The sequence below is a fragment of the Macaca mulatta genome, chromosome 9 (genome assembly GCF_049350105.2).
Source record: "Macaca mulatta isolate MMU2019108-1 chromosome 9, T2T-MMU8v2.0, whole genome shotgun sequence".
NCBI lineage: Eukaryota > Metazoa > Chordata > Mammalia > Primates > Cercopithecidae > Macaca > Macaca mulatta.
The window spans coordinates 95,668,531-95,685,698 of record NC_133414.1 but is presented as its reverse complement, the minus strand read 5'-3'; the positions used below and the strand labels follow the sequence as shown (position 1 = coordinate 95,685,698).

The window sequence follows — 17,168 nt, the reverse complement described above, 5'->3', positions numbered from 1 at the left end:
ATTATTATGTTAAATTGTTGTATGCCACAGAAATAACCAAATTTCTTTATCTACTGTGTCTTTATGGCTGTCTTAAGGCTTTTGTCATCTACAATTATTATTTTGCTTTGATCCTTCTCAAAAAGTGACTTATAATCAGCTATAGTCCAGGGCTTGCTTTTTTGGTGGAGTTTGTGAAAAGGACTTTTGAATGCAGGTTAATGATAACTTTGGAGATTGTGCCATTGGGTTAAAGAGGAAAATTCCAGGGTACTAATTTAAAGGCTGATGTGTTCATAAAGATTGTTAACCCAATATGAAGCAGGGCAAGAACTGATTGCATGGACTAAACTAATGAAGGACTGAAATAATTTTTGTGGCTTTTATCTTTGAAATATTGCTGATTTTTTTTTGTTTTGTTCTTCAGAGTCTGGATAACTTTTTAGAGCTATTTATAACCTATAAAGTTATGCTTTGAGTTTATTAAGTAGAGAATACTTTTGTAAACAGAATTTGAGGCATATTTTTTCTCTGCCTAATTTCTCCAGAATAACATTCTTAATTGATGGTGATGTGTTTGTTTGCATACATTTAATAACAACATGTTTTCTTGTACAATGGGGACACAATTGGAGGAAGTGGTTATTTTCTCAGGGCTTTGACGGAAATGGCCTTGTGAAAAGTTCCAAGCAAGCCAATGTAGGACCTATATAAAAAATGATTCTTGTTGCACTTTGGGTGGTTAGTCAGGCTAAGCATATGGGCCTGAAGCTTATTTTGAAAGTAGATTTGTCCTGCTATGACTTGCCTTTGTTGGAAGTTGGGGGCTGAGGAGAGAAATACTGTGTTTCAGAAGAAAATGACACTATTAGATTAGCCTTTGATTTCTGGGTGACCATGAAATCACCTATAGTATAATGCTGCCCATGATGGCCCTCCTCAGCATTAAGCAGCCAGAAAGATTGACAACCAAATTCCCCATGATTGAGGAACTGATAATTAGAAATGGGGGACTGAAACCAAACAAATAGTCCCATAGATCACTTTTTTTGATAAACATAGAAATTCATCCTTCTGGTCTTAGAGCTTGAAACTTACATGTTTTATGTGAGTTCCTTCCTCAGGAAACCACTTGCAGCCTCTCAAAAAAGTATTAAAGAAATGAAACACACCAGATCACCATATCCAGACAATGAGATGCTAGACCCCTCATTCATCGTGACTGCTTTCTTGCCCCTCCCTAGTTCCTAGTTCCTACTTTTTTACACATTGTTACATTTTTTCCCTGCTATATATACCCAAAATTTTAGTTGGTCGGTAAAATGGATTTCAGACTGATCTCCCATCACCTCAGCTGCAGCACCCAATTAAAGCCTTCTTCCTTGGCAATAATTGATCTGTCAGTGATTGGCTCTCTGTGTGGTGAGCAGCAGGACCTAGACTGAAAACTTGGTGTTTTGGTAACACTCTTATAATTGAAAAAGATCCTTAAAACAATCTAATTTGATTCTTATTTTACAAAAGAGAATTTTAAAATGGAAAAATTTAGCTCACTGAATCAAGATTATAAAATTAATTAATGATGGCAGATAAATACAAGGCTTCTGAATTCAAAATCTGCTTTCCATTTCTCCCTACATCCTAGAAGAACAAATGTTTAAAATACATTGGAGAATTTGTACTTATCTATGTGTGAATATAAAACACTTTTTTTTTTTTGTAATAAAGGGTGTTACCTTACAGGAAGCCATAAATAATTTCAAGTCTGAGGTTCAGACTATGAAATCACAATTTTAAATTATTAATACCATGAATAAAACTTCATCTATAACATTTGTTGTAAGAATAACATAAAATATGAATAAAGAAGAGCTTTGGAAAAATAGACTTAAGATACTTTAAGTTTGGAAATGATATAATTAAAATAATTAAAAAGACAACTTTTTGATATGACAATAGTAATTAGTAGTAATGAGATAATGTTCCTGGCTTATAGATGATTGTATTATCTTATTATTTTCTATTAAATATGTCAATATGTGCTACGAGGAGTCTATTTGTAATTCTGCATTTCTAGCTTGTTTCTAAGATGAAGGTTACAGATATTTATATTGCTTTTTCTGGTAGATATCAGACAGAAAAATTACCGTTTTTGTTTTCCTTTGTCTTCCACCAATATTGTGCTAGAAAAGCTATATTTACAGTTCAATGTTCATAGTTTCTATTCTCTTATTTTGGAAGTACATATAGAAATCTACAGGAGCAAAAACTTCAGACTGAAAACCAACATAGGAGGAAGGAAAAAACTTTTCAGAAGAAGTTACAGGGGCAGAGATTTCAGATCCAAGATGTATTTACATATAAATACCACAGAACATTAACAGACAGAGGAAAACTCACATGTCAATTTACAGAGCATTGAAGAAAAGAAATGTATGTTTTGTGGAACTAAAGAGAAGGATATAAGCGAAGCGGTAGTAGGAGTTAAGGCTACAGAGGTGGGATTCATGGGCTACACCTGTTGATAGAAACTTCATCTTAACAATGAGGCTCAGTTGGTAGAGTTTAAGTTTAAGTTTGGTCAGCGTGACTGCAAGATGGGAGATGCCTTAAACCTCTTATTGGATATAAAGTCAATGTGAAGTTTGATAGGAGTACTGTTGAAGTGAATGTCAGGCAGGTAGGAAATAAACTCTTCCAAGTGTGACTTTCCACTATGTAGATGGCAATAGGATATGAGGTTAGAAAGAAGAAAAGTTATTGGGAAGACACCTATCATCTGTCGATGACAGCAAGGAGGGGTAATGTGCATTATAATTATTTTTTGACATGAGCTTCAAAGGAAAACAAACTATTAAGGAGGAGGAAATCTAGTTTAAAAATATAAATGAGAATCTAATACTCCGCCAACCATATCTCTGTGATTAATGATGATCACACACCCTGCAAAGTTTAGTTACAGTCCTTCTGTCAAGCTTGCTGGACCTGGTGTAATATTGAGTTATCTGATTCTTGAGATTTTTTTTTTTTTTTTTTGAGACGGAGTCTCGCTCTGTCGCCCAGGCTGGAGTGCAGTGGCGCGATCTCAGCTCACTGCAAGCTCCACCTCCTGGGTTTACGCCATTCTCCTGCCTCAGCCTCCCGAGTAGCTGGGACTACAGGTGCCCGCCACCTCGCCTGGCTAGTTTTTTGTATTTTTTAGTAGAGACGGGGTTTCATCATGTTAGCCAGGATGGTCTCGATCTTCTGACCTCGTGATCCGCCCGTCTCGGCCTCCCAAAGTGCTGGGATTACAGGCTTGAGCCACCGCGCCCGGCCTGTTGTTGTTTTTTGAACTAATGTTGGTAAATTGTATCTTTTAAAAGAATCATCCATTTCTGTTTCAAATTTTGCATACCTTTAAGCAAAGTTGTCTCCTATGAATCTTACTTTTTTCTATTTCTATGTAGTTTCCTCATTAGATTTTATTGTGTAGTTTTACTCGTTCTTTTTTTCTTGATTAGGTTAGATAGCATTTTATCCAATTAATTACGTCTTTATTTTTGTTGTGTCTTTCCAGAGAACCAGATTCAGACTCATTTATTTGTTTTATACATGTTTATAATACATTCATGTTTGATATTATACTTATTAATTATTTTGGGGATTTCTTATGTTTTTATTTGTTTATTTTATGAAGTATTATGACAACTATACCTAATCTTGATAGGATTTCTCAAAAAAAAATACAGACTAATTTTATTAAATAAAGTATCAGCAAGCATATAATATCAGCTTATTTCAAGAGAAAAAAACATTATGTCCTAATATAATCTATACCATGGATGCAAAATAGATCCATCTAAACCATGGAAGCAAAACAGGAGCTATAGTAAGATCAGTCACTATATCATCAACTCAAGAAGTAAAGTCATTACTGTCCTCATATATGATAGCTATTTATTTTATCTGAGAAAAGCACCATTACTATTTTTAAAAGTCAATAAAATAGAAATAGATGAGTATTTTCTTAATGTATTATTAATAGTTTTTAAAACCATAGACCAAACTAATGGGGTAACACTGAGGCAGTCTCATTCAAGTCACAAACGAGATAAGCATTTTTATTGAAAGTATACTAGGAAATGAAAGTAAAGAAAGAAAATGGAGGCCAGGCATTGTGGCTGATGCCAGTAATCCCAGCACTTTGGGAGGCCGAAGTGGGAGGATCAGTAGAGGCCAAGAGCTTGAGACGAGCCTGGGCAACAAAGCAAAATTCTGATTCTACAAATTTGTTTTTAATTAGCTAGGACTGGTGGCCTGAACCTGTAGTCCCCACTACTAGGGAGGCTGAGGTGGGCAGATTGCATGAGCCCAGAGTTTGAGGCTTCAGTTAGCTGGGATTATGCCACTATACTCTAGCCTGAGAGACAGAGTTAGACTTTGGCTGGGGGGAAAAAAGCCTATTTGCAATTAAAACAAAAGATGTAGAAACAGATCAAGCAAGAAATGTACAGAACTTACATAAAAAGAGAAAAAGCCTGCTAAAAACACAAAAAATGCATGGACAAATGCAAAAATGTAAATGCAAAATGTTCTTGGATAGAAAGATTCAACATCAAACATATATAATATATTCCTAAGTAATTTATAAATCTCCTATGTTCCTAATAAAAACACAGTTAACAAAAACAACAGAAACACTGAACTAGCTTATTTAAAGTCAAAGAGAAAACTTAACAGAATGAGAAGGAACATTTTGGAGGGAAAACAGCATTGAGGTAAGTTAGTAGCACCGGAGGATAGAGCATACTATGTAACCTTAATCATTAAAATTGTGTGGTAATAGCTCATAAAATATAAATAATAGAATTGAATAGAACATTTAGATCAAAATCAAAATACATAAGAAAATATATGATATAATAAATGCAACATCTCAAATTTGTGAGGAAAAGATGAACTATCCAATGTTGTTCATCTTTGGATGAATATCACAATGTATTTTGTGGGGACCAGAGATTATTTGACTGGAAAAAACTATGACTGCATTAATACCTCCTACTGTGTACTAGGATACACCCCAAATACAATAAGGATTTAAATATACAATATGAATTCACATAAACACTAGTAGAAAATTCAGAATAATTGTAATCTGGGCTTAACATACCAATATAAAAAACTGATATACTTGCACACATTCAAAATGATGCATGTTCAGTGTTAAATATTTCTCCATTGTCAGTAAAAGAGGATAAATTGAAAAATTTATCAATAATAGACTTCTTCCACAGTTTTATACTTATTAAGGAATACAAGTTTATCAATAATAGACTTCTTCCATAGTTTTATACTTATTAAGGAATATTACATAACTGTGAAAAAAATAATTTGAAGGATTTATCTAGTATTTACATGGAGAGGATCCCATGATACATTCATTGTGAATGGAAAAAAAAAACCCAGCAAAATGAAGGAGTATATTAATATTTATTCATATTTTCTTGGAATGATACTGAAAATCGGGAAATAATAAATTAACAAAAGGGATTTCTCAGGTGGGAGACTGGAAAGATGTAATTGTAATAGCAGGAAATCTTTTAGCTCACTCTGTGTGTGTGTGTGTGTGTGTGTCTGTGTGCGTGTCTCTGTGTGTATATACATATTTAAATATATATATTATTTTATATAATTATCCATACATTCAGAAGTTACTTTGAAACCCTGAAACATTACATGCCACTGACACATATGTTAATTTCTTTGAAGACAAGAGCCTTTCTCTCTCTGTCTGCAGCCTTACTTTTCCATAATAAATTTGAAATATGCCTCTGATACTGTCCTTTTCCCACAATTTAACCAAATCAGTCTATGCATGCTGTTCCTGAGACTCTGGTCTCTCTGCTTTTCTGATCTAATTTAGATGTTTATAGGATAAAAGACTACTTGCCGCGGTTCTTAAATTTAATTACAAGGTTAAATGGGCCCGATGAAAAGACTGCATTGGTTCTAATGTAAATTACCTTCTCTCTGCAGGAGGAGCATTATCCGCTGCTTGGACGGTGAGTGCGTAAGTCCGTCCGACTATCATTTCCACCCCCGGAGCGATGGTGATAAGCCCTGTTGTTTTATTGATGATGAAGTCTCCCTGAGCCCCAACAAGGATTTCATATGTGATCTCCCCATTTGACCCTTCGTCTGCGTCGACTGCAGTGAGCTGGAATTGAAAATCACAACATAAATCCACTTAGGACACAACTTTTCACCACCATGCCATTTATTCCCCCAACAAAAGGAGCTGGCTTTCAAAGAAAAAAAAGAGGAAAGTTTGCTTGATATATATACTCTTGGGTGTTGTGTTGTGTTTTGTTTTGTTTTAAACTGAGGCTACTGTGTCCTGTTACAATACTGAAGCAATCACAAGAATAAGAGTGATTTTTTTTTTTTTTTTCTGTTAGAGTGATAAGAAACAAACTTTGGATCTTGAAGGTTTATCTTTATTTTAATTTAACAAAGGGAAAAAGAGGAAAGCCCTAACAGAAAATCAAATATCCCTATAGGAAATTTATTTTTTTTCCTTCTCACCTTGCGTTCTTGACACATAAACTCATATTAAAACAGACTGAACCTGGAAAAATGAAATAGGCATAGTCTGCTTTTCTTTCTCCCAACCTTCCTTTTACTCTCATTTTTCCTTCCATAGCTTTCTCCTCCTCATAGAGTCTCCTCCCAGAGACTCTCGTCTTTGTGTCCTTTTTGTTTGCAATTGCTCTAGGAAAGATTCTTAACTTGCACCCCCTGATTTATAAAGGACTGATAAGTCATAGAGTATTAACGTGTCAACAATCAAACAAATGCATCTCCCATTATAAGAATATCAAGGGTAACATAGCCCAAGAAATGTTACTTTGAGGAAAGGAAGTCTATTTGGAGCTCTTGAAATTAAGCATGTAGACATCTGTATAACTAATTTACATATATCTATAATCATTTTGATACAACTGATATCTAAAAGACTTTATTTGGGTTATTATATATGAAAAGATAACAATGATTAACTTCATCAAGCAACATTAAAGTACCAGTGATTTATTATATTAAAGGTGGCTCCTTGACTTGCTGATAAATATAAATTAAAGGAGAAAAAGGATATAAAGGGATTATAGTGGGAAATCTTATAGTAAGTATTTTACATACATCAACAGTATTTTCTGTATTTATCATACAAAACGTGAAGAATGAAAGAAAGGTGGTCTCAATTTACACGAGTGAATATAATTAAAAGTTTTCTGTGGAATAAAGAAAACACGTAATTGTAGTAAATTAACATGTAGAAATGTTTTATTTATATTTATATTTTCAGTACATTACTTCTAAAAGTAGTAGTTTTTATAGTTTGCAGACTCCTTTGAAAATATGGTGAAGATGCTGACATACCTTCCTTGATCAAATGTAAACATGCACATTTACCTTGAAACTGGAATTCAATTTCAGGAACACCATGTTAATTAATTTCCCATTCAAAAGTTCATGCTTAATATCCTCAATAAATGTAAACAAAGTACTTTATACACTGCACTATGCTGAAGGGGTTATATTATGCATATTCTATTTTTTATTATGTGTCACGCTTAGAGTAATAATGTCCACATAAATAGCAGCAAAACATAATTGAGAATGAAAAAGGAAATGGCATTAATGCAACTAAGTCCTGAGGCTGGGTATTTGGGGGTGGACAGCTGTGGTTGCCAGAAGGAAAGGCATTTTATGACATGATTCTGGGACTTGTATAAGCCTGACAGACATACTCCTAAAGGCAAAGGAGAAACATTTGCAGAAACAGTCAAAATGAATGGCATATATTTATAGAGAGCTATTCAAGCCAGACAAACTAATTCTCTTTTGTGTATGGATAAAATTAGAAAATTGGAGGATGGGGATAACAGAGGAGATATCAATTTTGATTATACTTAAATCAGTTAAAATGTCTCAGGAAATCTTAATTAAAATTTAGCTCAAATTGGATTCAATATTAACATTCTTCCTGGGACTTAAATTGGCTAAAGGAATGTAATGATAAATGGCAATGCATCAAGTTAAGAAAAGGTGTCAAGGAGTGTGCTTCAGGGATGTCAGCATTATAGCTGGACTTATTTAACATTTTCATAAATGATGTTGGAAAGGAAGATAAGCTGGATGATAATTACATTGAAGAAGGTACCCACCTGGGAGATGCTAGAAATACCAAGTAGTACTACAAAATACAGGAGACAGAAACAGCCCTTACGTTGCAGAGCTAGTCAACCACAGTTGAGCTAAGGTGTTCAAGGAACACAACTAGCTCTGCAGAAATTATTAGGAGGTAGAAAGTTTAACAAGTAGACAAAACAAGGATTCTATGTTTAAGTTACCTAAATAACACTATTTTTCAGTATTTTAGTACTAAATAAAATAATGGGTTATGAGTCAACATAATTTGCAAGTATGCTAACAAAGATACTTTAAGGAAATTAATGGTAGTCCACCATCAGAAAAAATGAGCTGAGTACCGAAATCATAATAGTGTCTTCTTTGTAAGATCCTGAAAACTCAAGACCTTTTGAAGCATTTTACGTACATCAACAGTATTTTCTGTATTTATCATACAAAATGATACATCATACAAAATGGAGTATATCATACAAAATGTTGAAACCTCAACATTGGCAGGAGAATCGCTTGAACTTGAGAGGTGGAGGTTGCAGTGAGCTGAGATCGTGCCACTGCACTCCAGACTGGTGAGAGAGTGAGACTCTTAAAAAAAAAAAAAAAATCCAAAACCTCAACGATATTACACAGTAGATGTCCCCTTCTGAAGTCTATTAGACGATGTTGAATGGAGCTGTCGATACTAATTTTGGAGCTAAGCTACGGCAGGAATTTAATTCAATTATAGTTCAATGACTCTGTGACCAGTAGATAGTGTCTATGAGATGGAAATAAATGAAGCTCATTTCTAATTTAGTGGGGAAATCTGCGTCCTAAATGAAAAGGGCATTTATTTACATGGGGAAGCCAACGTTTTGCTTACAAGTTTCAGATGAAAGTAAAAACAATTCTATGACTTTAAAGTGTTTATTGAAATATTGTGATATCTAAATGGTAAGAAATTGTGAGCTATTTTTTTTTTATTTCTTTTCCATGATGTTTTACAGTTCTTTTCAGGAACTTTAGCCCTACCCTTTCATAATTCCTTCCTCTCAGTGTTTCAACATGTGCATATTCCAAATGTCCTCATATGTATCAGTCTGTTTTCATGCTGCTAATAAAGACATACCTGAGACGGGGCAATTTACAAAGGGAAGGTTTATTGGAATTTCACGTGGGTGAGGAAGCCTCACAATCATGGCAGAAAGTGAAAGGTGCATCTTACGTGGCAGCAGACAAGAGAAGAGAGCTTGTGCAGGGAAGCTCCCCTTTTTAAAACCATCAGATCTCGTGAGGCTTATTCACTATCACAAGAACAGCACAGGAAAGACTTGCCCCAATGGTTCAATTACCTCTCACTGGGTCCCTCCCACAATACGTGGGAATTCAAGATGAGATTTGAGTGAGAATACATTCAAACCATATCATTCCAACCCTGGCCCCTCCCAAATCTAATGTTCTCACATTTCAAAACCAATCATGCTTTCTCAACAGTCCTCTAAAGCCTTAACTCATTTCAGCATTAACTCAAGAGTCCACAGTAAAAAGTCCCTTCCACCTAAGAGCCTGTCAAATCAAAAGCAAGTTAGTTACTTCCTACATACAATGGGGATACAGGTATTGGGTAAATACAGCCTTTCCAAATGGGAGGAATTGGCCAAAACAAAGGGACTACAGGCCCCAGGCAAGTCCGAAATGCAGTGAGGCAGTCAAATCTTAAAGCTCCAAAATGATCTCCTTTGACTTCATGTCTCACATCCAGATCATGCCGATGGAAGAGGTGGGTTTCCACTGTCATGGGCAGCTCTGTCCCTTTGGCTTTGCAGTGGACAGCCTCCCTCCCAACTGTGTTTACGGGCTGGCATTGAATGTCTGCAGCTTTTGCAGGTGCACAGTACAAGCTCTAGGTGGATCTAGCATTCTGGGCTCTGGAGAACAGTGGCAGTCTTCTCACAGCTCCACTGGTCAGTGCCCCAGTAGGGACTCTGTGTGAGGGCTCTGACCCCACTTTTTCCTTCTGCACTGCCCTAGCAGAGGTTCTCCAGGAGGGCCCTACCCTTCAGCAGACTTTTGCCTGGGCAACCAGGTGTTTCCATACATCCTTTGAAATCTAGGCAGAGGTTTCCAAACCTTAATTCTTGACTTCCGTGCACCTGCAGGCTCAATACCATGTGGAAGCTGCTGAGACTTGGAGCTTGCAACCTCTGAAGCCACAGCCTGAGCTCTATGTTGGACCCTTTCAGCCACAGCTGGAGTGTCTGAGACACAGGGCACCAAGTCCCTAGGCTACACACAGAACAGGGACCCTGGGCCTGCCCATGAAACCATTTTTTCCTCATAGGTTTCTGGGCCTGTGATGGGAGAGGCTGCTGTGAAGACCTCTGGCATGCCCTGGAGATATTTTCTCCATTGTCTTGGGGATTAACATTTGGCTTCTTGTTACTTATGCAAATTTTTGTAGTTGGCTTTAATTTCTCCTTAGAAAATGGGATTTTCTTTTATATTGTGTTGTCAGGCTGCAAATTTTCCAAACTTTTATGTTCTGTTTCCATTATAAAACTGAATGCACTTAACAGCACCCAAGACATATCCTGAATATTTTGCTGCTAAGAAATTTATTTTGCCAGATACCCTAAATCATCTCTCTCAAGTTCAAGTTTCCACAAATCACTAGGGCAGGGGCAAAATGCCACCAGTGTCTTTGCTAAAACATAGTAAGATTCACCTTTGCTCCAGTTCCCAAGAAGTTCCTCATCTCCCTCTGAGACCACCTCAGGCTGGACTTTATTGTCCATACTGCTATCAGTATTTTGGACAAAGCCATTTGACAAGTCTCTAGGAAGTTCCAAATTTTCCCACATTTTCTTGCCTTTTCTGACACTCCAAACTGTTCCAACCTCTGCCTGTTACCCAGTTCTAAAATTGCTTCCACATTTTCAGGTATGTTTTCAACATCACCCCATTCTACTGTATTAGTTAATTTTCACGTTGCTGATATAGACATACCCGAGACTGGGCAATTTGCAAAAGAAACAGGTATTGGAATTACAGTTCTATATGGTGGGGAGGTCTCACAATGATTGCAGAAGGTGGTAGCGGATAAGACAGGAGATCCTGTGCAGGGAAACTTCCATTTTAAAAACTATCAGATCGTGGGAGATTTATTCACTATTATAAGAACTGCAAGGGAAAATCTTGCTCCCATGATTCAATTAACTCCCACATGGTCCCTCCCACAACATGTGGGAATTCAAGATGAGATTTGGGTGGGGACACAGCCAAACCACATCACCATCAGTCACCCATGCTGCCACAAAATAATCTAAGTTTCTCCTAATGTTTCCTTTTAAATTTTGGCTGCAGTGTACTACTCTCTTCAACTGCTCTTTCCTGGTTCTGAGAAAAAAAATACAGCTTGATATAAAAGGACAAATATAAAGAAGATTGAATTGTACATAAGCTGAACAAAAACATTCAAATTGGAGTCTCAAAAATGACACACAGAATTAAAGCCACAGTTGATATAAACCATATACAAGAATATAAATTGTAATGCAAGAGTGTAAATGTGGTATTTTATATGAATAAATATATTTTTTATTAGATGTGAATTATGGGCCCAGAGCAGTGGCTCACGCCTGTAATCTCAACACTTTGGGAGGCCGCGGCGGCCAAATCACGAGGTCAGGAGTTTGAAATCATCCTGGCTAACACGGTGAAACCCCATCTCTACTAAAAATACAAAAAAATTAGCCAGGTGTGGTGGTGGGCACCTGTAGACCCAGCTATTCGGGAGACTGAGGCAGGAGAATGGCGTGAACCCGGGAGGCGGAGCTTGCAGTGAGCAGAGATTGTGCTACTGCACTCCAGGCTGGGTGACAGAGCGAGACTCCATTTCAAAAACAAACAAAAAAAAAGTGAATTATGGCTTAATTTATAATGCATGAATGTGTTGATCATTTGATGTTTTTGCCTCTTGGGCATCCTTGGCTCTTGCTTCCAGTAAAAGTCCCTTATTTTCCTTTGGAGAGCAATTAATTCTTTTCACAGTCCATGTTTGGATGGAGCTGACACTTAGCTCCAGTGATAGGCATCTCATGCCTGGAAATTGTTTGGCAAAAAAAAAAAAAAAAAGACAAGTTATTCAAATTGGTATAGTCAAGGTGACTCCTAGAACTACTGGAAAAGAGTGGTTTTTTCTTCCTCTAGGTCTAAACTCTTAAATTAATATCTGGTGTTTCTGCTGGTTTTCTGGTCTTCATTGGATGTACCTAAGACTGAGACCCACACAGAAGAAGACATGTCAAGAAATAAGCAGAAAACATCACTCATGACATGGTTTCTGTTTATGCCTGAAGCCAAATTCACCACTTTCGGATCGATAAAAAATTAACATATTTTTAAATGCTAATTTATTTTGAAATTATGTCTTTCAACCATAAGAACTGTAACTATTATATAAAATAGTTTTATTGTTAACTACTCTTCTTGGTTTGCTTTTTGATTATTTTTCTAGGATTATTGTGCTTTGAGATCTTGGTATGAGATATCATGTAATCATTAATACAATAATGTAATATATAATTATTCATTATGATAGGCAAAGATATTGCTTGAAAGTGGTAGAGTTGCCCCTGTATAGAAATAATATTGAATTACTCAGTAAGTAATAAAAATATGGATAAATTAACTAGTAAATATTTCCATCAAGAGAAGACAGACTTGATTTGAGGGAAATATTTAAATGAGCATTACTTTGTTTTTTCTTCTTCATAATTTCATGGATAGAGGATTCATTCTTACATAGATATTAGCAACCTCAGCATATAATATTTTTTCTTTATTAAGATGATAACTTTCACCTTTTCACTTAAAGGAAGTACTTTCATAGCTTCTCTTTGATATATATGAATTGCCAGAATCACTACTCCTGTGCTTTGGGACCATTGTTATGTAAAATAAGGGTACCACCACAGGTAATCTAACAGAGATAGCTTCTAAGTGACTCATGGGCAGGGAGTATAGATGTCATGGAGATGCTGGAAAAAAGGGTGATTCACGCCCCCCAGCTGGGGACAGAGTAGTACACCTCAAGATTTCATCACACTACTGAAAATGGAACACTATTTAAAACTTTGGAATTGTTGATTCACAGAATTTTCCATTTAATGTTCTCAGAGTATAGTTAACCAAAAGTAACAGAAACCATGGAAAGCAAAACTGAAGACAAGGGGAAAATACTGTAAAAATAAAAGTGAAGATATTTACCTCACAGCATATGTAAAATTAACTCAAAATGCATTACAGACCTAAAGGTGAAAGCTACACTACGAATATTCATAGAATATAGGAGAAAATCTTTGTGAATTTGGTTGGCAAAGGTTTCTTAAATATAACAGTAAAAGTATGATACAATAAAAAAATAAATTAAACTTCCTCAAAATTAAAAGCCTTTTCTCTACCAAAAACATAAGAACATGATGTATAAAATACATATTATGTATTTGCAAAATATTTGCACAATATATATCTGACAAAGGACTTGTATTTATGATTTATAGAGAATACTTACCAATCGGCACTAAGAAAACAACACAAATGTTGTAAATGAGTGAAAGATTTGAATCGATATTTCACCAAAGAAGATCAACAAATGGCTAATAAGCACATAAGAGTATCTCAAATTAATTTGTCATTAAAGAAATACAAATTAAAATCACAATGAGATGCTAATATGCATCTGTATAATGGCATTAACAAATGAACTGACAATACTATTAGAGAGGATGTAGTGGGTGATAAAATGGTACAGGCCACTGTTATTAAAAAGCAGTTTGACAGTTTATTTAAAAAGTGTATATTTACAATGTAATCTAGCACTTTTTGTACTAGGTGTCTATATATAACAAACAGAAAAATAAACATATGTGTGTGTGTGTGTGTGTGTGTGTGTGTGTGTGTGTGTATTTCCAAAAAGAGACTTGTATGTATAGAATATTCACAGTTATATTAAACTGGAAACAACTGAAAGGCCCATCAACTGGTGAACAGATAAGCAGAATGTGTTTTCACATGATGGATTCATGCCACAGCATAGATGAACTACATAAACATTATGCTATTTAAAAAGCCAGGCAAAATAAAAGTAAAATATACAAACTATGGGACACCATATTTTTTTAATTCCTAGACAAGGAAAACTTTTAGAGGCAGAAACCAAAACAGGGGGTGTCTAGAGCTGGAAATGGGAGTGAGTATTGACTACAAGCAGTCATGAGTAAAGTTTTGGGGTGATGGAAATTTTGGAAGAGAAAGAAATATATAGTACTAGATTGTGGTCATTGTGCACTACCATCTAAATTTACTAAAACCAGCCCAACTCTTTCATGGAACTGATGTTTACTGTTTTTTGGATAAACACAGAAATTGACACCCCACCCCCCAACCACACCCTGTCTTGAAGCTTGAAACTCATTTGTCTCATCTGAGTTTCTTCCTCAGGAAACTAACCCTCAACCCTCCTAGAAATCAGAGAACTGAAACTCACCAGATAACTGTATCCAGAAATGAGATGCCAGACCTTTCATCCACGGATCATGATTCCAGTTTACCAATTCCTCTTCCTTACCTTTCCCTAATATTTGTTTTTCACATGTATTTTTCCCTGTTATATAAACCTCTAATTTTAATCATTTGGGGAGATGGATTTGAGACTTTATCTCCTGTTCTCCTCAGCTGCAGCAGCTGATTAAAGCTTTCTTCTCTGGCAATATTTGTTGTCTCAGCAATTGGCATTTTGTGAAGCAAGCAGCAGGACCTAGACAAAACCCTTGACGTTTTGGTAACATACATATATGAGGACATGTCAATTATACCTCAATGAAGTTATTGAAAATAAAAAATAAGGCCGGGCGCGGTGGCTCACGCCTGTAATCCCAGCACTTTGGGAGGCCGAGGCGGGCGGATCACAAGGTCAGCAGATCGAGACCACGGTGAAACCCCGTCTCTACTAAAAATACAAAAAATTAGCCGGGCGCGGTTGTGGGCGCCTGTAGTCCCAGCTACTCGGGAGGCTGAGGCAGGAGAATGGCGTGAACCCGGGAGGCGGAGCTTGCAGTGAGCCAAGATCGCGCCACTGCACTCCAGCCTGGGTGACAGAGCGAGACTCCGTCTCAAAAAAAAATAAATAAATAAATAAAATAAAATAAAATAAAATTCTACCCACACATCTGATCTTTCGAATGATCTTTATCCATTTTTTTTCCTGCTACATTACAGAATGCTATTCAGGCTACTTGTTCATGTATTGTTTCATCATTTGACTAGCTTTCTTCCTTCTTCTGCCTTTTTATGCACTTTACAAAGTTTAGGTCTTGATTATTTGTTTATTTCTTTCTCTTTTAAACCATTGTATATTCCTCTGCTTTCAGAGACTTAACTATCAGCTCCATGAACTCCATGCTACCTTTGTAAACCTACTTCTTCCTCCTATGAATGGACAGGTGTGAAAGCTCTTGCAAGCAAACAAAAGCCAGACCCATGGATGAAAAGCAGAATGTAATGAGCAAATCCAACTATGAAAGGCTGTCTGAGTTAAGAAAAGTAATAAATAGAAGAGAAGTTGAAATTGTGGAATATAGAATGGACAGCACGCAAACAAAGATTTCAAGATAAGATACCTTCATATTTTCCTCTGAGAGAACATTTCATAGCAACAGTATAATCTTCTTAGCAGCTCCTTTCAGATGTGGTAATGATTAATAGCCAATGCTGGAGAATTGCACAGATGTGGCACAAATCAAGGTACAAGATATACTTGAGAACTCTACTGGAATCATTTTGGGTTAATGTCTCCTTATGACATGCCAGAATATGATATAGGATTGTATCACTTGGGCCTTTTATTGTTGGTTATACTTATCCTAATTTTACATTTGAAGTCTTGAGTTAAATTCTAACTTTGACCTTATCTGATATGCAGTGGCTGACAGCAGCCATAGCTTATACATGTATAGCTATGCGTAAAAATGACATCACTTAAGGCATTATTTGGTGGTTTCCTAGTATGCCAGAGTCTATTTTTCTTTTTTGCCTCACCAGATGTGGTTAAGATTTGGATGAAATATAAACAAATGTTTATGGAATCAGAATTGTAAACAAGAAGGTGAATAGTAAGGTTACATGGTGATCCCATATCACTGATGATTTGTTCCTAGAAATTCTCAAGGGCAATTATAGGGATCCGTTTGCACACTCAGGTTGAACTTCACCTAGAAGTAGAATATGCCTAATCTACAAGCTTCTGGGAGAAACAATACTTCTGTATGCACACAATATAATTTAATAGTATCCATACCATATATACTTAGATGAAATGTATTAGTCTATTTTTACACTGCTATAAAGAACTACCTCAGACTGGGTAATTTATGAAGAAAAGAGGTTTAATTGACTCACAGTTCCACAGTCTTAACAGGAAGCATGACTGGGAGGTCTCAGGAAACTTACAATTATCACAGAAGGCAAAGGATAAGGAAGCACCTTTTTTCCCATGGCAGCAGGAGAGAGAGAGAGCGAGAGAAGTGCCATACACTTTCAAACCATCAGATCTCATGAGAAGTCACTCATTATCATGAGAACAGCATGGGAGAAATTTGCCTCCGTGATCCAATTACCTCCAACTAGGCCCCTCCTGCAATACTAAGGTTCACAACTCAAGGTGAGATTTGTGTGGGGACACAGAGCCAAACCAAAACCAGAACAATCCTTGAGTCACCTTAATCAACACTGGACATAAAGTACTAAGAGGGATTTTAAGTTCAATAAATTAGTTTATTGAATCAAGTAGAGATGGCTTTTAGGCAAACATATTAACCCAAATAAGCAACGTAGGGAACATTCTTTTTCAATAACTTGGCATTACTCAGGAATGATTACTGAGTAATCAATGATTACTGAAACAATTATTATAATAAATTCTGATGTATTTAAATGGTTCTAGTTGGCTATACTAGAAGATC

The 17,168-nt window shown here is 36.1% G+C and overlaps 1 protein-coding gene across 1 annotated transcript in view; it reads right to left on the bottom strand.

The window, feature by feature from the left end:
- Positions 1-17,168, bottom strand: part of PCDH15 (protocadherin related 15) — a 990,428-nt gene that overhangs the window by 335,807 nt on the left and 637,453 nt on the right. Inside the window, exon 14 of the mRNA XM_077945583.1 lies at positions 5,985-6,178. Coding sequence (XP_077801709.1) covers positions 5,985-6,178 — 194 coding nt within the window. The remainder of the gene's footprint in view (positions 1-5,984; positions 6,179-17,168) is intronic.